At 34.7% G+C, this 27008-nt stretch overlaps 1 protein-coding gene across 1 annotated transcript in view; it reads right to left on the reverse strand.

Annotated features, from left to right (window-relative positions):
- Positions 1-27008, reverse strand: part of cac (calcium voltage-gated channel subunit cacophony) — a 289864-nt gene that overhangs the window by 81029 nt on the left and 181827 nt on the right. The window contains exon 20 of the mRNA XM_075299357.1: positions 8155-8249. Coding sequence (XP_075155472.1) covers positions 8155-8249 — 95 coding nt within the window. The remainder of the gene's footprint in view (positions 1-8154; positions 8250-27008) is intronic.

Consider the following 27008-nt stretch of genomic DNA (forward strand, 5'->3'; position numbering starts at 1 on the left):
TGAATGTTGTTTTTATTTCTTAATATTCGTTTTTTGTTGTGGTTAGTGAAATTTTGTATTAAATTTTAATGTTGGTTTTGTTTGGATTTGTGGAATTTCCATAAATTTTCTATATCTAGAAAATTTACAAAAAATTTTTTTTTGCAATAATTTTTCAATTATACTACACAATTTTTATATTACTATATACTATAGGTTTTTTTTTGTTTATTATTACTTTTGTTATAGTTTAATTTATTAAATATTCTCAAAACTCAAATTATCTACTTGAAAAATATTTAATTATTTACACACTAACATTAATTAGTACTTGAATTGTTTTTGTCAAACATCTTGTTTTTTTATGTCAAAGGTTATAGTAGTAGTAGTAGTAGAGAGAGAGAGGAGAGAAAGAAGAGAACAAAGGAAGGAAGAAAAGTAATAGCCTAATTTTGTAACCTAAATTAATGTTTTCGCTATGATTTATAAAATTTGCCAATGTTAGTTTTAATTGTTCTAATTATTATTGAAAAGAATTTGAATTTAACCAATTGTATGTAATTTTGAAAATTATGATTATTGTTGCAGTAAATTATTTTAAGATTATTAAAAACTTACCAGATTTTCACAATTAAATATCTTTCTTTTAGATACTTGAGCTTTTTAAATGATGATAGGCCATTGAGAAAAATGAGATTACCATCAATAGAATTTTAACTTTTATTTCCTATTTTTAAGTTCATACGCGCAGAGAAGGAATATGATCAACTCAAACATGTTTTAAGAGCAAAATGTTATTTTTGTATGGTGACCATGTAACATGTTTGTCACTAAAATGTTATTTTCTCGTCAAATATAACCTGCTTGCCGAAATCAGATACATGATTTCCGAGAAAATAATATGGTTGCGAAAACCATGTTACATGGTCACCACCCAAAAATAACATTTTGCTCTTAAAACATGTTTGAGGTGATCATATTCCTTCTCTGGGTGTAGCTGGTTAAATTGTAAGGGCCGATATTGAATGTGAACCACACCTAAACGCCCAGCTTTTTCCGAATTTTATTTGACATTTCTCTATTTCAGACTTACTCAATTTGAACCATGGACGTCCTGAATGGGCAGAATGATTCCAAGAAATGGCAACAGTGGATGATCAATTTTCGAAGAAAATCATCTTCAGTGATGAGGCACATTTTCACCTCAGTGGATCCGTCAATAAACAGAATTGCCGCATTTGGGCGAATGAGAATCCAAGAGTGATTGTCGAAAAACCAATGCACCCACAAAGAGTGACTCTTTGGTGCGGTTTGTGGGCTGGCGGCATCATCGGGCCGTATTTTTTCCAAAATGAGGCCGGTCAGGCAGTTACTGTGAATGGTGTTCGCTATCGTGAGATGATAACGAACTTTTTATGGCCCGAATTGGAAGATATGGATGTGGACGATATGTGGTTTCAGCAGGACGGTGCCACTTGCCACACAGCTAACGAAACAATGGCTCTTTTGCGCAACAAATTCAATGGCCGTGTTATCTCACGTAATGGCGATGTCAATTGGCCGCCAAGATCATATGATTTGACACCGCTGGACTTTTTTCTTTGGGGTTATTTGAAAGAAAAGGTGTACGTCGATAAGCCAGCAACAATTCAAGAGCTAAAGGATGAGATAATTCGGCACATTAACGGCATAGAACCTCCATTATGCCTCAGCGTCATCGAACATTTGGACCATCGGATGAAGGTGTGCCACCGAGGTCGCGGCGCCCATTTGGCCGATATTTTGTTCCATACATAATTGAGTAATACCAATATATCATAATAAAATAAAATTACAATAATTTCCTTAATAGTTTGTGTTTTATTCAAAATCAACATCGGCCCTTGAAATTTTAACCACCCTTTATATTTCGCATGACAGGGAAAGGACACTTCCTCACTGGCAATGAGAGATTTATTTGTATATTTGCCCTTCGAAGTTGGTAGAGTCAGCAACCAACTGGCGAAAAAAGCCTAAACTTTGTCCACTTATGAGAGGTCAATTTTAATATGATAACATAGCAAACATCTCATGAAACTAGTCCACTTTTCAGAGTGTCAAATTTTGAGAGTTTTCGCTGTAATTTAGGTTTACCAAGATTTTCTTGTAAATAGTATTGGAGAAGAAGTATCAGATACGAGTATAACAATATAAGCAGAAATCTAACCAATCAGAGAGGACATTTTCCTACTCCCATAATCAGATAATAGAGTCAAGAGCAAAACATAAATATGCTTGCCGAAATCAAGTACACACAAACAATATTTTTCTGATTCAATCACGAAATTAAAATATCCAATTATTTTTTTAATTGAAATGTCTTCAATAACAGAAATGATAGTATCAATTAAAAAATTTATTGAAAGTCAATTGAAGAATTAATTGATACTATAAAGTTGTGTGATTGATTTTTATTTCAATTAAAAAATTTGTTGATTCAATTAAATTTTTAATTGAATATTTTTTAAACTCAATTAAGATTTTAATTGAAAAATTTTTCGTAAATTTTGTTTTATGTGTACATAATTTGCGAAGGCATGTTCCATATTCAAAAATAATTGAAACACGTACGAGGTCATCATACTCCATCTCTGCGTGAATTACCAGGGATAACCCATAATATTTTCCATTGATAAAGGTTGACTACTTAGCGTCCCATTTAGCAGTCATTTTCACAATTTACACGCAAAGAAAAATACGTTTGGAAAACGTTTGCTTTTGTTAGAGTTTTTTGAAGTTCTTCGAAAATTTCAAATTTTTATCACCAAAAACAAAAAATTTTACAAAATGTTTATTTTTGCAATAAACAAATAGTTTTTCATCCAAAAACTCAGCCAATTTAGTTTATATCAAACACGGTTCTTTTCTGATTTTAAGTCACATTTGAATAAAGTAGTATCCCAGTACAAAAGCGATGCCAAAAAAGTAATGAAAATGTTCTTTTTGTTTCCGGAAGTGGTGCAACATTGGCATAAAAGCGATGAATTTAACATGGGCTTGTCAAAGAATGCATGTCCACCAGTTCAACAGCCGTTGCATAGAGTTTGTTTTGGAGGTTAATTAAAAAATGTTCTGATATATTGCCAAATAAACAATTTGTATAATTTTTATGATTTTTAATGCATTCTAATGCTTGTCAACGTTTGATCTAAAATATTTACTACCAATTTTTCTAGAGGTGGAGGAACAAATGGAAAAATACTGCAAAAAGTTCAGCAAATTTGTTGCCATCAGATTTATACATGCGTGTGCCGCAGAGTCAGTTTGGTTAGGGTACACTCAGACACTAAACTATTGTCAGGACTAAAAGAGAGTTGAGTAGACGAACGCTAGGGCCGAAACAAACAGGATTTATACGTTGTGGCAATTATGACGATAAAATATTACCAAATTCACACTGCTACTTCTGTCAAACAAACATGATATTTATCTAATAAAAAGCTTGTGCCGACACTATTTCAAATCCTACTTTTGTTTTTTGTTTTAAATTATCTATTTTCATTTCAAGTGATATTTGTTTGTACTTTATATAAATTTAGGATTAACTAAGTAGCCTTGGACTTATGTACGATTTTCTCAAGACAATTGACTTTCATAATTTGTAAAAAAATTAAATTATTGCTTTTACATTGGCGACCCCGACGAAAATCGTTGTTATATCAATTTAAATTTGCAAAATGCCTGGCGACAACACCATTTAGAAATATCTCGCGTTGCGGTAAAGGTTCCGGCAATTGGAGTCCCAAATTTATTACATCTGGAATTACTGCTGATGATACCAAGTTCCACACAGTAGTAGGTTCAATCGAGAGCAACATTCTAAACCATGTAAGCCATATTGTAGAAAATCCCCCAGAGGAAAATAAGTACAGGACTCTTAAGGATGCATTATTGAATGAATTTGTGGAATCTGAAGAAAAGCGTTTACGACAACTTTTGGAAAATGTAAGTATTGGTGACAAAAAAACCTTCGGCATTGCTAAGAGAAATGCGTGAATTGTCTTGCGGTAAGATATCTGAATAATTGCTAAGAACATTATGGATTCAACGTCTTCCCTCAACTACAAAAGCAATACTTTCGGTAAGTGGAGAGAGAATTGAGAAACTTGCTTTGATGGCGGATAAAATTTACGACCAGTCAGAGTGTATTTAAAACGAAAGCTATTTGTGAAGGTATTCCAGGGTAAAGTGCTCAAACACTACAATGTGAAAAAAAAACGGGACGAAATCAACTCAACGGTTTGAGATACGGAGATTTTGGTGGCGGTAGAAATTAAGAGAGGTACGTCCGTGTTAACCCATTCTTGGTGCTTCGCGTGTTGGGTGCGATGGTGCTGGTCCTGGTCTGCGGCAGAATACTGTCTTTAAGACATTTTTCCTGTAATACGGGGGTAGTTCGGAAACTTCTTAGCCTAGCACAAAACAGCGCGGTATAAACAGAAAAAAAATTAAGTGTTTTGGAAACTTCCATTTCTGTTATGAACACATGTTGAATTTTGTTTCGATCTGGCAACTCCTTCATATAGAAACAGGTGTTCAAAAAAGACGTATCCGCAATTTTTTTAAAGTGGAAAAAACAGGTGTTCAAAAAAGACGAATCCGCAATTACATTTTTACAATGGAAAAATTAGCAATACGTGCTGTCATTAAATATTTACATAAAAAAGGTTTAACGGGACAAGAAATTCATAATGATATGGTGAATGTGTTAGGTGAAAGTGCTCCTTCATATACAACAGTAAAAAATTGGGTTGCTGAATTTAAACGTGGTCGTACAAGCATTGAAGATGAACCACGTAGTGGACGTCCAAAAACAGCAACAACAACAGAAATTGTAGCCAAAGAGCATGATATGGTATTAAATGACCGACGAATAAAAGTGTGTGAAATTGCTAATATCATGGGCATCTCATATGATCGAGCCCATTTAATTTAAAGAAATCTAAAGTACGGATTTGGTAATAATACCGCTACACACCATGCAAATCGATTTGTGCTCGATTGGAATAATTTAACAGGTTGGCTGGCCTGACACATAGATGGCGTCGCTAGTATCAAATGCATATTATTTTTATCTAGTACCAACCTTCAAATGATTCGTGTCAAAATTTGACGTCTGTAAGTCAATTAGTTTGTGTGATAAAGCGTCTTTTGTGAAGCAACTTTTGTTATTGTGAAAAAAATGGAAAAAAAGGAATTTCGTGTTTTGATAAAATACTGTTTTCTGAAGGGGAAAAATGCGGTGGAAGCAAAAACTTGGCTTGATAATGAGTTTCCGGACTCTGTCCCAGGGAAATCAACAATAATTTATTGGTATGCAAATTTCAAGCGTATTGAAATGAGCACGTATGACGGTGAACGCAGTGGACGCCCGAAAGAGGTTGTTACCAACGAAAACATCAAAAAAATCCACAAAATGATTTTGAATGACCGTAAAATGAAGTTGATCGGAATAGCAGGGGCCTTAAAGATATCAAAGGAACGTGTTGGTCATATCATTCATCAATATTTGGATATGCGGAAGCTCTGTGCAAAATGGGTGCCGCGTGAGCTCACATTTGACCAAAAACAACAACGTGTTGATGATTCTGAGCGGTGTTTGAAGCTGTTAACTCGTAATACACCCTAGTTTTTCCGTCGATATGTGACAATGGATGAAACATGGCTCCATCACTACACTTCTGAGTCCAATCGACAGTCAGCTGAGTGGACAGCGACCGGTGAACCGTCTCCGAAGCGTGGAAAGACTCAAAAGTCCGCTGGCAAAGTAATGGCCTCTGTTTTTGAGATGCGCATGGAATAATTTTTATCGATTATCTTGAGAAGGGAAAAACCATCAACAGTGACTATTATATGGCGTTTTTGGAGCGTTTGAAGGTCGAAATCGCGGCAAAACGGCCCCATATGAAGAGGAAAAAAGCGTTGTTCCACCAAGACAATGCACCGTGCCACAAGTCATTGAGAACGATGGCGAAAATTCATGAATTAGGCTTCGAATTGCTTCCCCACCCACCGTAGTCTCCAGATCTGGTCCCCAGTGACTTTTTCTTGTTCTCAGACCTCAAAAGGAAGCTCGCAGGGAAAAAAATTTGGCTGCAATGAAGAGGTAATCGCCGAAACTGAGGCCTATTTTGAGGCAAAACCGAAGGAGTACTACCAAAATGGTATCAAAAAATTGGAAGGTCGTTATAATCGTTGTATCGCTCTTGAAGGGAACTATGTTGAATAATAAAAACAAATTTTGACAAAAAGATGTGTTTTTCTTTGTTAGACCGGGAACTTATCAGCCAACCTGTTAAGTATGAATTTGGAAATTTCGTGGTTAACACGTTTATGAAGAATACAAACTACCCAGCAAAAAAAATTGAAAGTTCTTCCAAAGGCAAAACTTTAAAACCAATTCCAGAAGATGCACTCCCAATGATGTTCTTTATTTTAACTACCCAGGGAATTCTTTTAATTCAATTTTTTATAACTTGGTTTTTTCATACTTTTAATGGGTTATTCAAATTTTTTTTGTTTCAAATGGGTTAAAGACAGAGTAAGAATTCATAAAATGGTACAAATCATTTAAATTTTGTCGAAAAAAATGCTAAATCCAATCTGAAAAAATTGTGAATTTTTGAAAATATTTGAGGTCAAACGTTTCCGACAAGTGTTAGAATCCATTAAAAATTATAAAACATTATAAAAATTATTTATTTGACAAAATATCACAGAATTTTTTAATTTACATCTAAATCATTGAATTCGGATCACACCTAAAGAAGTGATGCAAATTCAGTGAAACGGCTGTTGAAATGGAGGACTTCCGTCCTATGACAAGCCCATGTTAAATTCATCGCTTCTGCGTTAATTTTGCACCACTTCCGGAACCAAAAAGAACATTTTCATTACTTTTTGCTGGGTAATTAAATAAATTGTGTCTTAAATCCACCTCTCCGCTTCTTTGGCTCGGAATCAACACCAAACTCATTAGTATAAAAACAATCTGGTTATGATCTGGACAAGGTTTTTTTTCTGTATGAAATTCTAAAACAAGATAAATTCAAATATAACTACATAAAAATAATCTACTGCAACATTTGATTATATTTGACTATATTATATATGATTATGTATATATGAATATGAGTAAAAGTATTTATTTTAAAATAGAGTTTTAGCTCATATATAGATATGTATAATAATTAACAAAAAGGCAATAAAAAAACGAAAAACGTCTTTTCACACAACTATTAACAGTGCAAATTTTGTATGGATTAATAGCCTTTTCCAATTTTATTTTCTTATTACATATAATCGATATATATTAAATATATTGAGTAATGTTTTGTTTTTTTATAAACCATATTTAAAACACAAATTGTAACTTATTGAACAATGCAAGCTTTATGAACAAATAAACTCAACAGATACTTCTGTTTCGAAAAACAAAAATAATTGACAAATTAACGCTAGAAGAAACAATACCATGATCATCATTATATGAATATGCTGTAATAGTGTGAGTTTATGTGTGGTCTTCATAAAGGTGGTATTCTTGTTTCATTGAAAACATCTAAAATATATAGAATATATATTTTTTGGAAACACAAAAAATACACTGAAAAGAAAAACCGAAAGCTAAGTGAAACGAAGAATAAACAAAAAAAAAACACCAAACAAATTTTAATGTGATTATAAGCGAGAAAAAAACTATTATCATTATTTTTTTAATTGATTTACTAAAGAAAATTACATAGATTTAACGTTTATATACGGAATAAATCCATGAACCTGCTAGTAAAGAAAATTTTCACCTAATGCTTTATTTATGATGGGTATTCAAGAAACCCAAGCCTAAGGCTGAGTATTCATGATTTGCTATAATTTTTTTTTTGATTTTAGCTAAATATTAATAATCTCAAATATGAGAGATATTCTAAGAAATATCCTATGACGGAAAAAAATATTTCTTGTTTTTTTTTTTTTAATGGAAAACTATATATATAATTTTTTTGGTAGTGCTAATTAGTTGACATTTCATTTTTGTACTATTTTTCGAAAGTAGATAATTTTAGAGTTTTTTTTTTGTTGTTCATTTTTTGTTGTTGTTGTTGGTTGGTTCGTTGGAATTAAAACATCGTTACATACCTGAACAGGAGCATGACACCTTGTATAAATGATTGGAAGTTGTTGTGCCTAGTAATGGTATTTTCCACTGTCCCTAGTTTGATATTTCCGAATACCTATTTGCGATACAATAACAACAATACACACACAGCGACACACGTAGCGTAACGAATGTCAAAGAGTTTTAGTTTTTTTTGTGATTATAAAAATTAAATGAATTTATTTTAATGAAACTTAATAAAAATAATAACATTTTATAAAATAACAAATAAAATAATAATAAATAGACTTAACTAACAAAAAAAAAAATCTAGTTTAAAATTACCAATAAATCAAATAAATCGAAATTAAAATAATTTAAGAAAAAAAAATATCTCAAGTTGTGGAGTGTTTCATGTAAATGATCAGAACGAAATTATATAGAAAAGCGTTCTAAATGTAAATACAAAGAAGAACTTTAACTACAAATAACAACTCTTCAAATAACGATTTATTTGTTTTATTTTCATATGTATATGTAACAAATTTTAATATTACTAAACAAAATTCAACAAATTGTATATTAATATTATTTTGTTTGTTTTCTAAAGACAATTTTCGCTTAGTTTTATGATATAAGATGAGTTTTTGTTTGTTTGTGGAACTAGCCGATCTATTGGTTTCACAATATTTTCCAATAATTTATAAAATTAGAAGTTACCGTTTTAATATAATTAATTTATTTATTTTAATATGAGGATGATTTGTAAATGGAGAGAGAGAGAGCTATGTAAACCATTAGATGTGTAAATGTTTTGTACATGGATAATAAATCATGGATATGGGGGGTTTCTCTATACAAATTTAATGAATAATAATTTAGGACCCATTATCAACAAAAGCATAATTGATAATTTGAGCTTAAATAGCAGGGATTTGAACATTATCCATTTAAATGCACAAAGCTTGGTGCCAAGAGCTTCCACGTCAAAACTGAATTGAATTGCGAGACTTTTTTGGAAGTATGGTGTTCGACATTATCAAGGTATCGGAGACATGGCTAAACCATTGTGCTTTGGATAGCGCTATAGAGATCCACGGATACAGGGTTTATAAGAATAACTGGTCTGTAAGGAGAGGAGGTGGTGTATGAATGTATATCCGCTCGGATATAAGAGTCAGGGTTGTGCCCGAGATATTGGATGAGGGTATTGCGGAAGGGATTTTGGGAAGGAATAAGGTAGTTTTGATGGGTGATTACAATATTGATTTATTCCAACAGGGCAGTTATATGAGGAGCGTTTGTAGAAGGATGGGACTGGAAATAATTCATAACTGTTTGCCAACTCATTTCAATTTGTGTATACAGAGATGTTCTTTATTCGATTATTTTTTGGCTTCCGATCCTAGAATGGTTACTAAATTTAGTCAATTTCAGTTCCCAGCTTTAAATTCCTTTTTCGTCGCCGAAAAAGATTCTGAGATATTATTAGTTCGTGATAACAGGAACTATGCAAAAGGGACTTCGGAAGAATAGATTTCTCGGAAATGTATAGGCAGGATGTGAACTATCAAGTCGAATTTATGACTCAACATATCATGGATTTATTTAGTAGACATGTCCCACTTAGACCTGTGAGGAAATCCAACCCCATTCATTGGATGCACCATTTATCAATCCGCATAGCGTGCGAGAAAAGGGATATGGCTTATAGATCCTTAATGGAGAGTAGATCTGCCCGGAACTGGAGAATTTATAGCAAATAACAGGTTGGCTGATAAGTCCTCGGTCTGACACATAGATGGCCTCGCTAGTATTAAATGCATATTATTTTTATATAGTACCAACCTTCAAATGATTCGTGTCAAAATTTGACGTCTGTAAGTCAATTAGTTTTTGAAAAAGAGCGTCTTTTGTGAAGCAACTTTTGTTATTGTGAAAAAAAATGGAAAAAAAGAAATTTCGTGTTTTGATAAAATACTGTTTTCTGAAGGGAAAAAAATACGGTGGAAGCAAAAACTTGGCTTGATAATGAGTTTCCGGACTCTGCCCCAGGGAAATCAACAATAATTGATTGGTATGCAAAATTCAAGGGTGGTGAAATGAGCACGGAAGACGGTGACGCCCGAAAGAGGTGGTTTCCGACGAAAACATCAAAAAAATCCACAAAATGAATGACCGTAAAATGAAGTTGATCGAGATAGCAGAGGCCTTAAAGATATCAAAGGAACGTGTTGGTCAAATCATTCATCAATAGTTGGATATGCGGAAGCTCTGTGCAAAATGGGTGCCGCGCGAGCTCACATTTGACAAAAAACAACAACGTGTTCTGAACGGTGTTTGCAGCTGTTAATTCGTAGTACACCCGAGTTTTTCCATCGATATGTGACATTGGATGAAATATGGCTCCATCACTACACTCCTGAGTCCAATCGACAGTCGGCTGAGTGGACAGCGACCGGTGAACCTTCTCCGAAGCGTGGAAAGACTCAAAAGTCCGCTGGCAAAGTAATTGCCTCTGTTTTTTGGGATGCGCATGGAATAATTTTTATCGATTATCTTGAGAAGGGAAAAACCATCAACAGTGACTATTATATGGCGTTATTGGAGCGTTTAAAGGTCGAAATCGCGGCAAAACGGCCCCATATGAAGAAGAAAAAAGTGTTGTTCCACCAAGACAACGCACCGTGCCACAAGTCATTGAGAACGATGGCAAAACTAGAATTAGATTCATAACAATCTAATTCTACATTTGGCAATGTAGTTGAGTTTAACCTTTTGATAATCTAATCCGAATTTACTAAATGAAATTGCCAGAAAGCATCAAGTTGGTGCTTTTTTTGAAAAGGCACAAAAAGGGCAATTTGTTGTTTTTTGGAAAAAGCACTAAATTTTGTGCTAAAAGCACTAAATTGGCATCACTGGGTTTATTTGGTATAAAGCAAGTGGCTAAGTTCTTTGACAGTTCAATTACTTTCCACGAAACATCTTAGTACTAAATACATAATTAGTACTTAATTCAAAAGACCAAACTCGCAAGTTTGGACATACCGCCGGAGCAGAAAAATTATTATATTGATTTAATTTCATTGTGATTTGACTTGATATTCATTTTATTGATTATTGGGGAACAGAAAGGATGCAAAGGGGGAAGCCAATGGACACAACGACTAACGACTAATCTGGAGCACTATGATCTACTACAATCGAGTGTAACAATCACAGGAGTTTTAGAGCGAAGTCCTTTTAAGCCGAGTTTCCAAAAACTTATTTGGAGACCCTCAAATGGGAAGTCCTATCAGAGGTTTGGTTAGGTATAGTGGCTGTCCAATATGCCAGGCCCACTTAGACTTTTCATTCCATTGTAATGTCATAGGTGGTAAACTTCTCTCTTATCAATAAGTGTATGTCATTGACAAGAGACTTCCTTTTTATAGCAGAGTCGGAACGGCGTTTCACATTAGAGTGAAACCACTTAGAGAAGCTTCAAAACACTCAGAAATTTCAGCAACATTACTGAGAGGGAATAATATACCGCTGGGTTGAACCCACGACCCTATGTAATGTACCACGGTGTCGTGATTGTATAGCCTAGACATTGCTACTTCTGATTGACACTTGTTGCGATTGGTAACTCATAATTAGGCTGATCACGTCCTTATAAAGAAACTAAAAATTGGGTCGATAGTGGATCCCGATTTTTTTTTTGCGCTTGTTCGTTTCCTTCTCGGTGGATACGTCAATAAACAAATGTGTCACGTTTAGGGCTCAGAAAATCCAGCAGTTATTGTTGCTAAACCTATTCATCCTCAACTTGTGCCTACTGGGCTTATGCCCCAGTGGGATTTGAAATAGTTACGATTAATATATTGATCTATCATGAGATGACTAATGACTTTTAATGGTCCGAGTTGGATATAGTGGTCACAATTAGCCATCAAGCTTAACGCATAAAAGTCAGAAACTCACGAATTCCCTTCTTTTGAATACATCTCTGAAACGGAAACAGAATCAATGAAGAAATTAGTGAAATTAGTGGTGAAGACGAAGAAACTGATGCCCAGCAATCGATATGAACCAAATTCCGCCAGGTAAATAGAAGTCCAAGGGAATTATACCCGAACCACACACGTACTCCAAGAAAAATTTATCTAGAATAGCTTAAAACAAGTATATACAGCAGTAAGTTCGGCCGGGCCGAATCTTAAATACCCACCACCATGAAGCAAATATTAGGGTTTCCTTTGAAATTTCAGGAGGGCTTGAGGACTTGAGGACACTTCCCGAAGATAAATTTAAAGATTTCATCCATGAGGTTTCTGGATTCTGGATTTATGAGAACCATTTTTGTTTGAGTTTTAGAGGAATCATTAACATCTCTTGTAAGTGTGCAAGAAAATTATAAAATAACGTTTTGATTTGAAATCTTAAATCTGTAGAAGTAAAATCTGGAAATTTTACATTGAGTTTCAAGCAATTTTCATCATCACCCTCAAGAAGTGAAGTCGGTCTATATGGAGGCATTACCAAATGGACCTATAAAAACCTAATCCGATACACGTTTTTGTGAGCCTAAAATACCAGAATATTTACAATTTCAGGCAAATCAGATAAAAACTACGGTTTCTAGAAACCCAAGGAGTTAAATCGGGAGATCGTTCTTATGGGGGCTATACTAAAATATGGACCGATACTCACCGTTTTCGGCACACCTCTTTATGACCCGAAAATACCTCTAGATTTCCAATTTCAGGCAAATAGGATAAAAACTTCGGATTCTAGAAGCCCAAGAAGTAAAATCGGGAAATCGGTCTATATGGGGGCTATACCAAAATATGGTCCGATCCTCACCATTTTCGGCACACTTCTTTATGGTCCTAAAATACCTCTAGATTTCCAATTTCAGACAAATTGGATAAAAAATAAGGTTTCTATAAGCCCAAGACCCCAATCGGGAGGTCGTTTTATATGGGGAACATACCAAAACATGGACCGATATTCACAATTTTTGACACACGTATTTGTGGTCCTACAATACCTCTAGATTTCCAATTTCCGGTAAATTGAATAAAAACTTCGATTTCTATAAGCCAAAGAAGTAAAATCGGGAGATGGGTCTTTATGGGGGCTATACCAAAATATGGACCGATACTCACAATTTTTGGCACACGTATTTGTGGTCCTACAATATCTCTAGATTTCCATTTTCAGGTAAATTGAATAAAAACTGCGGTTTCTATAAGCCCAAGAAGTAAAATCGGGAGATCGGTTTATATGGGGGCTATACCAAAATATGGACCGATACTCACAATTTTTGGCACACGTATTTGTGGTCCTACAATACCTCTAGATTTCCAATTTCCGGTAAATTGAATAAAAACTGCGATTTCTATAAGCCAAAGAAGTAAAATCGGGAGATGGGTCTATATGGGGCTATACCAAAATATGGACCAATACTCACCATTTTTGGCACACCTCTTTACGGTCACAAAATACCTCCAGATTTAAAATTTCAGGCAAATTGGATAAAAACTACGGTTTCTATAAGCCCAAGACCCCAAATCGGGAGGTCGGTTTATATGGGGACTATATCAAAACCTGGACCGATACAGCCCATCTTCGAACTTGACCTGTCTGCAGACAAAAGACGAGTTTGTGCAAAATTTCAGCACGATTGCTTCATTATTGAAGACTGTAGCGTGATTACAACAGACAGACAGACAGACAGACAGACAGACGGACAGACGGACATCGTTATATCGTCTTAGAATTTCTCCCTGATCAAGAATATATATACTTTCTATAGTCGGAAATCGATATTTCGATGCGTTACAAACGGAATGACAAACTTATTATACCCCCGTCACCATTCTATGGTGGTGGGTATAAAAAGGTTCATACAGTTCAGTTTCTTTGAGATTTGAATGTGTTTATCACGGGAACGTATGAAAAGTTCCTCTGGTACCTTGCGCTGACATTCCAAGAAATCGTTTCGCTTTGTTATTGTTTGAATACATCTCTTAAACGGAAACATAATCAATGAAGAAATTAGTGATGACGACGATGGTGAAGGCGAAGAAGCTGATGTTCAGCATCCGATATGAACCAATTTCCGCCAGGTAAATAGAAGGCCAAATATCAACCGGACCAAATGAAATTTGAGGCTTCAAAAATCAAATCTTGGTTTATAGGGTGGCTATATATAATTATGGACTGATGTGGACCAAGTTTTCCATTGTTTTTAGAGTGAATATACTGACATCATGTAGCAAATTTCAACCGGATCGGATTGGATGAAATTTGCATATCGAAGAGGCACCGGAGGCCGAATTTGGGGATCGGGTTTTTAATAGCCTATATAATTATAGACTTATATTGGCCAATACTGCATGATCATTAGAGTGCATAACTACAGGTTACGTGGCAGCCCGATGTTTGCACATCGAAGAGGCACCGGAGGCCCAATTTGGGGATCGGGTTTTTAATAGCCTATATAATTATAGACTTATATTGGCCAATACTGCATGACCGTTAGAGGGCATAACTGCAGGTTAGGTGGCAGCCCGATGTATTAGGCTCACTTAGACTATTCAGTCCATTATGATACCACAGTGGTGAACTTCTCTCTTATCACTGAGTGCTGCCCGATTCCATGTTAAGCTCAATGACAAGAGACCTCCTTTTTATAGCCGAGACCGAACGGCGTTCGACATTGCCGTGAAACCACTTAAAACACTCAGAAATGTCACCAGCTTTACTGAGGTGGGATAAACCACCGCTGAAAAAGTTTTTGGTGTTAGGTCGACGCAGGAATCGAACCCACGACCTTGCAAGGCGGACATGCTAACCATTGCACCACGATGGCTCCCAACTAACTAACATCATGCACCAAATTTCAATCGTATCGGATAAAATTTCCTCCTCCAAGAGGCTACGTTGTCCAATCTGGGGATCCGTGTAGATAGAGTTTTTATGAAACTACGGACCGATATGAAACAATTTTTGGACAGTTTTTAGAGGGGATCGCGTTCGATTTATATGGGAGTGGTTAAATTGTAAGGGCCAATGTTGAATATGTGAACCACACCTAAACGCCAAGTTTTTTTCCGAATTTTATTTGACATTTCTCTATTTCAGACTTATTCAATTTGAACCATGGACGTCGTGAATGGGCAAAATGGTTGCAAGAAATGGCAACAGTGGATGATCAATTTTCGAAGAAAATCATCTTCAGTGATGAGGCACATTTTCACCTCAGTGGATTCGTCAATAAACAGAAATGCCGCAAGTTTTATTCCGAATTTTATTTGACATTTCTCTATTTCAGACTTATTCAATTTGAACCATGGACGTCGTGAATGGGCAGAATGGTTCCAATAAATGGCAACAGTGGATGATCAATTTTCAGAGAAAATCATCTTCAGTGATGAGACACATTTTCACCTCAGAGGATCCGTCAATAAACAGAATTGCCGCATTTGGGCGAATGTGAATCCAAGAGTGATCGTCGAAAAACCAATGCACCCACAAAGAGTGACTCTTTGGTGCGGTTTATGGGCTGGCGGCATCATAGGGCCGTATTTTTCCAAAATGAGGCCGGTCAGGCAGTTACTGTGAATGGTGTTCGCTATCGTGAGATGATAACGAACTTTTTATGGCCCAAATTGGAAGATATGGATGTGGACGATATGTGGTTTCAGCAGGACGGTGCCACTTGCCACACATCTAACGAAACAATGGCTCTTTTGCGCAACAAATTCAATGGCCGTGTTATCTCACGTAATGGCGATGTCAATTGGCCGCCAAGATCATGTGATTTGACACCGTTGGACTTTTTCTTTGGGGTTAGAAAAGGTGTGCGTCGATAAGCCAGCAACAATTCAATACACACAAAAAAATTTCACGAAAATTTTTCCAATTAAAATTTTAATTGAGTTTTAAAAAATATTCAATTAAAAATTTAATTGATTCAACAAATTTTTTAATTGAAACAAAAATCAATCACAAAAATAATAGTATCAATTAATTTTTTAATTGGATCAATTAAATTTTTAATTGACCTTTAATTAATTTTTTAATTGATACTATCATTTCTGTGATTGATGACATTTCAATTAAAAATTAATTGGATCAATTAATTTCGTGATTGAATCAGAAAAAATTTTTTTGTGTGTAGCTAAAGGATGAGATAATTCGGCACATTAACGGCATAGAATCTCCATTATGCCTCAGCGTCATCGAAAATTTTGACCATCGGATGAAGGTGTGCCACCGAGGTCGCGGCGCCAATTTGGCCGATATTTTGTTCCTTACATAATTGAGTAATACCAATATATTATAATAAAATAAAATTACAATAATTTCCTAAATAGTTTGTGTTTTATTTAAAATCAACATCGGCTCTTGGAATTTTAATCACCCTTTATAAGTACACACAAAAAAAAATTTTTTCTGATTCAATCACGAAATTAATTGATCCAATTAATTTTTAATTGAAATGTCTTCAATCACAGAAATGATAGTATCAATTAAAAAATAATTGAAGGTCAATTAAAAAGTTAATTGATCCAATTAAAAAATTAATTGATACTATTATATTTGTGATTGATTTTTGTATCAATTAAAAAATTTGTTGATTCAATTAAATTTTTAATTGAATATTTTTTAAAACTCAATTAAAATTTTAATTGGAAAAATTTTCGTGAAATTTTTTTGTGTGTATGGACCGATTTTTGCATTATTATCATACACTGACATCACGTACTCAATAAGTATATGATGGGGATCGTTTTATATGGGGACTATATCTAATTATGATTATATGCCCTTAATGGATTCATCGGATGAAATGTGCTCTTGCAAGAGGTTGAGGATTAAAAGGACAACTTATTTACTTTTTTTGATTAAATGTGCAGATTTCATGATTTTTTACATTTTTTCGCTAAAGATATCTGGCAACACTTGCTGGAATTCACAATTATAGCTTAGAATACGGCAGTATTCGCATCAAGTGGGTGGTTGAATTATAACTTAGATTACGGCAGTATTCGCACCATGTAGGTGGCTGAATTTGATAAAATAAGAAGTGTGTTATAGCAAGATGACATAAGAACAAGTATATACGGCCGTAAGTTCGGCCAGGCCGAATCTTATGTACCATCCACCATGGATTGCGTAGGAACTTCTACTAATGGCTGTCATGCACAATCGAATTACTTGGGTTGCGATAACACTTGCCGATGGCAAGGTATCGTAAAACTTTTTAACACTGTCTTCTAAATTGTAAGTTAGCCCATACGGGGTATATATTAAACAAAAAAGGCCGATTAAATACGTATATAATCTAGTTTGACAAAATTTTCTATAGAAATAAAAATTTGATAAAATTTTCTATAGAAATAAAAACTTGACAAAATTTTCTATAGAAATAAAATGTTGACAAAATTTTCTATGGAAGTAAAATGTTGACAAAATTTTCTATAGCAATACAATTTTGACAAAAATGTCTATAGAAATAAAATGTTGACAAAATTTTGTATAGAAATGAAATTTTGACAAAATTTTGTATAGAAATAAAATGTTGACAAAATTTTCTACAGAAATAAATTTTTTACAAAATTTTCTATAGAAATGAAATTTTAACAAAACTTTCTATAGTAATAAAATTTGACAAAATTTTCTGTGGAAATAAAGTTTTGGTAGATTACAAAATTTTCTATAGAAATAAAATTTTGACAAAATTTTCTATGGAAATAAAATTTTGACAAACATTTGTATAGAAATAAACTTTTGACAAAACTTTCTATAGAAATGAAATTTTGACAAAACTTTCTATAGTAATAAAATTTGACAAAATTTTCTATGGAAACGGTTTATATGGGAACGGTTATATGGGAACTATATATAATTATGGACCGATATGGACCAATTTTTGCATGGTTGTTAGAGACCATATACTAACACCATGTACCAAATTTAAACTGGATCGGATGAATTTTGCTCTTCCAAGAGGCTCCGGAGGTCAAATCTGGGGATCGGTTTATATGGGGGCTATATATAATTATGGACCGATATGGACCAATTATTTGCATGGTTATTAGAGGCCGTAAACTAACATCAGGTACCAAATTTCAACCGGATCGGATGAATTTTGCCCCTCCAAGAGGCTCCGGAGGTCAAATCTGGGGATCGGTTTATATGGGGGCTATATATAATTATGGACCGATATGGACCAATTTTTGCATGGTTGTTAAAAACAGTATACTAAGACCACGTACTAAATTTCAACCGGATCGGATGAATTTTGCTCCTCCAAGAGGCTCCGGTGGTCAAATCTGGGGATCGGTTTATATGGGGGCTATATATAATTATGGACCGATATGGACCAATTTTTGCATGGTTGTTAGAGGCCGTATACTAACATCAGGTACCAAATTTCAACCGGATCGGATGAATTTTGCTCCTCCAAAAGTCTCCGGAGGTCAAATCTGGGGATCGGTTTATATGGGGGCTATATATAATTATGGACCGATATGGACCAATTTTTGCATGGTTGTTAGAGACCATATACTAACATCAGGTGCCAAATTTCAATCGGATCGGATGAATTTTGCTCCTCCAAGAGGCTCCGGAGGTCAAATCTGGGGATCGGTTTATATGGGGGCTATATATAATTATGGACCGATATGGACCAATTTTTGCATGGTTGTTAGAGACCGTATACTAAGACCACGTACCAAATTTCAACCGGATCGGATGAATTTTGCTGCTCCGGGAGGCTCCCCAAGCCAAATTTGGGGATCGGTTTATATGGGGGCTATACGTAAACGTGGTCCGATATGGCCCATTTTCAATACCATCCGACCTACATCAATAACAACTACTTGTGCCAAGTTTCAAGTCGATAGCTTATTTCGTTCGGAAGTTAGCGTGATTTCCACAGACGGACGGACGGACAGACGGACGGACATGCTTAGATCGACTCAGAATTTCACCACGACCCAGAATATATATACTTTATGGGGTCTTAGAGCAATATTTCGATGTGTTACAAACGGAATGACAAAGTTAATATACCCCCATCCTATGGTGGAGGGTATAAAAATTATGCGAGATTGCGTGATATGCTTTATTCCCGAATTGACATTATAGACGAAAAAAAGGAAGATTGTGCGAATTCAGAAGAAGAGAGATATCAAGGATATTTTATTGTTCATTGTATGTAGTTATGAGATCTAGAGATGGTAGAACTTCAAACGATTTACTTACAAAATTACTAGTTTTTTTTAACAAAATAGTACTTTAAACAAAAATAATAATGTTAACATATTTTACAAAATGCGCAACTACAAATAAATAATTTTATTCGGAAATCGTACATTTTATATCATATACACTTTTAGCGAAAATGTCCTTTTTACTTCTAATCTAAAATTAACTCGGGGGTTTAACAATTGGAAGGGATTTTATTTTGATTAAAATGTATTTTTGGCATTACTTTTTTGTTTTGTTTGAAGGAGAAGGATTGCAAAAATACTCGAATTGTATATTTCAACATCAATAATAATTAACTCTTTTTACATGTACACTTTAACTTTATATATTTTTTTGTTATTTTGCTTCACAAGAAACAATAAACTAATTCCATAACTTTATACACATTAAAAATAATCGAAAACAAACATACAAACGAACCGAAACGAACGAAATTTGAAAACAGGAAACGGAAAAAAATGAAGTTTAAAAAGCATTCTAAGGTAAAAAATAGAAATAATCAACAACACACTTTTATATATGTTAGCTTCAACAATGTACTAATGTAAGTTCTTAAATTTTGCTCTTTCAATTCAAATCACTAACTACTTTTCAATAGAAAAAAACCCTCAAAATTATTAACGGTTTTTTTGTTTTGTTTATTTAAAATTTAGGTAATTAGAACTGTTTTAATAGAAGTTTTAATAAATATATGTATATAGAAAATATATATGTATGTATATTTATATGAAACAACTTCTAAGACGTTGGATTATTATTATTATTATTAATTTTTTTGTTTTGTTTTGGTTAAATTATCATACATTGTATATAGTATATAGATTATAGTATGTTGTATAGTATACAAATTTCAATCAATTGGGCGTTGGCGTTTTCTTTTTATGTTTTTGTTTTTTGGCGTGATCAATCAATTCAAGAGGTTAATAGTATGTTCGATCTAGTAAAGTATTACTTCGGTGTGGTGGGTGTTTAGTAGTTACTCTAATAATACGAACAAACAAAAAAACAAATAATTTTGTATTGTTTTATTTGGTGGATATATGTTTTCTTTTGGGGGGTTAGAGGTAGGAAAGGTATTTGATACGAAATATACTTTTTAAAAAAATAATTACTTTGTTTTGCAAATACTTGTTCAAAATCAACAATGGTTTTTACCGAAAAAGCAGCATGATCCCTCCGGAGAACGATTGAAAATTATTGTGCCGGTTTAGCTCAGATCTTGGATCGTATTTAATATTGCCGAAAACCTTTGCATTTTTGCAGTTTGAAGGAGGATTTTCGGTAACGTAAACGGGATTTCGGTATTTTTAGTTTCGGTTTCATTTGGGGGGATTTCGATATATCGTTATGATTTTGTGTAAATTTTACATAAATAATAGACATATATACGATTCATCATTAATAATTGTTTTGTTTGTTGATTTTATTTTATTTTATTTATTTATTTTTTGTTGTTGTTGATAGTTAAAAAAGAAGAAAAAAAATAAGAGATGACTAGTAATATTATTATAGTAATAAAAATACCATTGAAATATTCCTACTTATATGGGTTTTGTGAATAATATGGGAAGTTAGGTTAGGTGGCAGCCCGATGTATCAGGCTCACTTAGACTATTCAGTCCATTGTGATACCATATTGGGAAGTTGGAAATTTTGCAGTGTAATTTATAGTTTACTTCTTACAAATTGCATATCTATTATTTTAAAGTTTTTACTTCCAAAGATAAATCGTGAAAAGATACTTTCCTCTCGAACGAAACTTAAGATAAACTAAATTTCCCTTAGTTATAAAGTATTTTCATTATGGTTAAATAAACCTGTATGCAACAATTGTCTCTAATCTAATCATTTGGTGATTGACCATTAAAAGTAGATCACTTACGACAACGTCAGATTGAAGGGGTGTTGCAGAATCAGTCTCATAATCTAATGTATATTTCATTAATATCTGCTGAACGATATTTTTGCTAAATGATTATAGCAACTAGATATTGTGACTTAAAATACAACACTGATAAACTCATTTTTATGATTAAAACATTATTTTTGATTAACAGGTTGGCTGATAAGTCCCCGGTCTGACACATAGATGGCGTCGCTAATATTAAATGCATATTATTTTTATATAGTACCAACCTTCAAATGATTCGTGTCAAAATTTGACAACTGTAAGTCAATTAGTTTGTGAGATAGAGCGCCTTTTGTGAAGCAACTTTTGTTATTGTAAAAAAATGGAAAAAAGGAATTTCATGTTTTGATAAAATACTGTTTTCTGAAGGGAAAAAATACGGTGGAAGCAAAAACTGGGCTTGATAATGAGTTTCCGGACTCTGCCCCAGGGAAATCAACAATAATTGATTGGTATGCAAAATTCAAGCGTGGTGAAATGAGCACGGAGGACGGTGAACGCAGTGGACGCCCGAAAGAGGTGGTTACCGACGAAAACACCAAAAAAATCCACAAAATGGTTTTGAATGACCGTAAAATGAAGTTGAGATAGCAGAGGTCTTAAAGATATCAAAGGAACGTGTTGGTCATATCATTCATCAATATTTGGATATGCGGAAGCTCTGTGCAAAATTGGTGCCGCGCGACCTCACATTTGACCAAAAACAACAACGTGTTGATGATTCTGAGCGGTGTTTGCAGCTGTTAACTCGTAATACACCCGAGTTTTTCCGTCGATATGTGACAATGGATGAAACATGGCTCCATAACTGCACTCCTGAGTCCAATCGACAGTCGGCTGAGTGGACAGCGACTGTTGTACCGTCTCCGAAGCGTGGAAAGACTCAAAAATCCGCTGGCAAAGTAATGGCCTCTGTTTTTTGGGATGCGCATGGAATAATTTTTATCGACTATCTTGAGAAGGAAAAAACATCAACAGTGACTATTATATGGAGCGTTTGAAGGTCGAAATCGCGGCAAAACGGCCCCATATGAAGAAGAAAAAAGTGTTGTTCCACCAAGACAACGCACCGTGCCACAAGTCATCGTCCACAATCGAATTACTTGGGTTGTGGTAATTCTTACCGATGGTAAGGTATCTTAAAACTTCCTAACATCGTCTTCTAAATTGAAAGTTACTCGTCTTCTAAATTGAAAGTTATATTAGACAAAAAAGGTATGTATTGGTAAGTATACAAATAATTACGAATCGATATGGAATTTTGCATGATACTTAAAGAGCCTGAATTGAAATATGGGGATCGTTTATACAGTTTATACAGTTATGAACTTGATATGGACCAATTTTTGTTTGATTGGGGATCGATTTATCTGAGGGTTATATATAACTATTGACCGATATGGACATAGGTAGGCCATATACGAACTAGCACAATGTACCAAATTTCAACTGACTCGGAAGAAAAATTCCTCCCCCAAGAGGCTCCAAAACAAAATCTCGGGATCATATACTAACATCACGTACCAAATTTCAAGCCAATCGGATGAATTTTGCTCTTCCAAGGGGCTACGGAGGTCAAATCTTGGGATCGGTTTACATGGGGGATATATGTAATTATAGACGAATTTCGACCAATTTTTGCGTGGGTTTTTAAGGCTATATGTTAAGACCACGTACCAAATTTCAACCGAATCGGATTTATTTGGCTCTTCCACGAGGCTCCGGACGTCAAATCTGGGGATCGGTTCATATGGGGGCTATATATAATTATGGACATATGTGGACCAATTTTTGCATAGTTGTTAGAGACCATATAATTACTCCATGTACCAAATTTCAGCCGGATCGGATGAAATTTGCTTCTCTTAGAGGCTCCACAAGCCAAATCTGGGGATCGGTTTATATGGGGGCTATGTATAATTATGGACCGATGAGGACCAATTTTTGCATGGTAGTTAGAGACCATATATTAACACCATGTACCAAATTTCAACCGAATCGGATGAATTTTGCTCTTCCCAGGGGCTCCGGAGGTCAAATCTTGGGATCGGTTCATAGGGGGGCTATATATAATTATGGACCGATGAGGATCAATTTTTGCGTGGTTGTTAGATACCATATACGAACATCACGAACCAAATTTCAACCGAATCGGATGAATTTTGCTCTTCCAAGGGGTTCTGGAGGTTAAATCTAGGGATCAGCTTATATGGGGGCTATATATAATTATAGACCGATTTCGACGAATTTTTGCATGGGTGTTTTAGGCCATATATTAACACGACGTACCAAATTTCAACCGAATCGGATGAATTTTGCTCTTCCCAGGGACTCCGGAGGTCAAATCTGGGGATCGGTTTATATGGGGGCTATATATAATTATAGACCGATTTCGACCAATTTTTGCATGGTTGTTAGAAACCACAAACTAACATCATGTACCAAATTATAGCCGGATCGGATGAAATTGGCTTCTCTTAGAGGCTCCGCAAGCCAAACCTGGGGATAGGTTTATATGGGGGCTATATATAATTATGAACCGATGTGGACCAAATTTTGCATGGTTGTTACCATGCCATACACCATGTACCAAATTTCAGCCGGATCGGATGAAATTTTCTTCTCTTAGAGGATCCGCAAGCCAAACCTTGGGGTTCGTTTATATGGGGGCTATACGTAAAAGTGAACAGATATGGCCCATTTGCATTATCTACATCAATAATAACTACTTGTGCCAAGTTTCAAGTCGATAGCTTGTTTCGTTCAGATATTAGCATGATTTCCACAGACGGACGGACGAATTGACGTGCTTATATCGACTCAGAATTTCACCACGACCCTGAATATATATACTTTATGGGATCTTAGAGCAATATTCCGGTGTGTTACAAACGGAATGACAATGTTAATATACCCCCATCCTATGGTGGAGGGTATAAAAAGGTGTCGGCAGTACTACTCAGCGGCTTATTCTCTGGTGGGCACTATTGACGGTCAGGAAGGGTTTGTTCTATTTTAATGGGGGTTACCATGAAATGCTCCCATACGGCAAAACTTTAAACTCGTGACTATTCTGTCACAATGTAACTGTCTGAAGGAAGCACTCGCACTGAAACGGATACTATTCGGTCCATTGTGATACCAAAAGTAACGAACTTGTCTCTTATCAATGGGTGTTGGCCGATTCTATGTTTAGCTCAATGATAAGGGAAATTACGGTGAAACCACTTAGAGAAGCTTTGAAACACTCAGAAATAACACCAGCATTATTGAGAGGGGCTAGTACACCGCTGAAAAATTTATTGGCGTTTGGTTGAAGCTGGAATTGAACCCGTGACTCCTTATATGCAAGACAGACATGCTAAACATTTCACCACGGTGGATCTACTAATTCGTTTGAAAATAAAAACAAGTAAAGGAAGTTTAAAGTCGGGTTGGCCGACTATATTATACGCCGTACCACTTTGTAGATCTACATTTTCGATACCATCTCATATACACTGAAAAAAAAGCATACTCGGTTCCAAAGATTTTGTCTTTACTTTAAAAAATTTGGTATTGATTCCGAGGCAAAGAAGCGGAGAATACAAGTAAGGATACTTTTAAGACACAATTCTCTTTTAAATTTAGGTTTTGTGTACTTGCTTCTAGGAAGCAAATTTTAATTTTTCGCTTTCTCAGTTTTTTTTTTCTTCATATGCTATCAATGTCCTTTATTTTCCAAATTAGGACTCGACTTCCAGTAGAAATTATGCTATGTTTGACATAATTAACTTTATTTTAGAGAAATGCGTCTTCTATGCTAAGCAAAATTTGTATTCGTATTTTAAAGACATGAAATCTTTGACCTCACGACAAATTTTTTTTCAGTGTATACAAGTTTATTTAAAACTGATCCGATATTTTAAAGTTCACGTAAATAGGATTACAACTTTGGCCTCTATGCTCATATGAGAGTAAATTGGAAGAAAATTATATATGGAAGCTATATCTAAATCTGACCCGATTTCTGGCAAAACATGGTATAACGCACTGAAAAAATATTTACCTGATATAAATGATTACCCAACCTAAATTTTAGGATGCGAAATTTACCAAAAATTTAAGGACAAAATCTTTAACAAAATGGAATTTTAATTAAAATAAAGGTAATAATCTTTGCATAAAATTTTTTTTATTAAAAAAAATTTATTATGACACAAATTTTGGAAATTTTCGTTTCTCCGTTAAAGCGGTATGTCTTTGAACTAAGGCAAATTTCCTTAAAGTAAAGAAACACATTTTTGATTTAAAGAACTCATCCTTAAATTAACTGAAATATTATATATCGTTAGTTTAATAATAATAACGCTTCAAATATAGGCTAAGACTTATTTTGAGGGTTTAGCATCTTTGGTTTAAAGTTTTTTTAGTTAAGAAATTTGCTTTAGTTTATACGTGAATACCTTTTTTAATATACCACAAGAAGAGAATGAAATCTGTATCCTAAAAATATCTTTATTTTGAAGAAGCCGCATCTTTGGCTCGGAATTCATATCAAAACCTTTATGGGAAGGTCCAAATCTTGGGATCCCAATAATTTTTGTTAGTGTACCCTGTTCCACAGAATGGAACACGCTCATGCACACTCACGAAAAGAAAATTTGTACTCACGCACACTCACACACGAAAATGTCATGACTCACAAAAAATACCGTGACTCACGAAAAATATCGTGACTCACGGCAAATGGCGTGACTCACGAATAATTTTATGAGTAATTTACCTCATGAAAACACGAGCATGATTAAAATCGAGAACATTATTAAACTCTTAATATCCTAGGTGTCAGTAAAATTGTAAATGAATATAACTCTTAAACGTTTTATGTTGCTGAGCGGGATTATTTTCGTGAGGGTAATTTGTTAATCACGCACATTAACGAAAATATTATTTTCGTGACACACTCACGCCGTTACCATCAGCGTGACTCGAAAATTTTCGTGAGTCACGACAATTTCGTGCCTCTAGTATAACGCAGGTCTATTTTATGTACATTAGATTTTTCTAACTATGGTAATTAAAGTCTTCAATTTTACGAAAAATTTTTATTATACCCTCCACCATAGGATGGGGGTATATTAACTTTGTCATTCCGTTTGTAACACATCGAAATATTGCTCTAAGACCCCATAAAGTATATATATTCTGGGTCGTGGTGAAATTCTGAGTCGATCTAAGCATGTCCGTCCGTCCGTCTGTCCGTCCGTCCGTCTGTCCGGCTGTCCGTCCGTCTGTGGAAATCACGCTAACTTCCGAACGAAACAAGCTATCGACTTGAAACTTGGCACAAGTAGTTGTTATTGATGTAGGTCGGATGGTATTGAAAATGGGCCATATCGGACCACGTTTACGTATAGCCCCCATATAAACCGATCCCCAAATTTGGCTTGGGGAGCCTCCCGGAGCAGCAAAATTCATCCGATCCGGTTGAAATTTGGTATGTGGTCTTAGTATACGGTCTCTAACAACCATGCAAAAATTGGTCCATATCGGTCCATAATTATATATAGCCCCCATATAAACCGATCCCCAGATTTGACCTCCGGAGACTCTTGGAGGGGCAAAATTCATCCGATCCGATTGAAATTTGGTACCTGATGTTAGTATATGGTCTCTAACAACCATGCTAAATTGGTCCATATCGGTCCATAATTATATATAGCCCCCATA

Source organism: Haematobia irritans, chromosome 3 (genome assembly GCF_050003625.1).
Source record: "Haematobia irritans isolate KBUSLIRL chromosome 3, ASM5000362v1, whole genome shotgun sequence".
NCBI lineage: Eukaryota > Metazoa > Arthropoda > Insecta > Diptera > Muscidae > Haematobia > Haematobia irritans.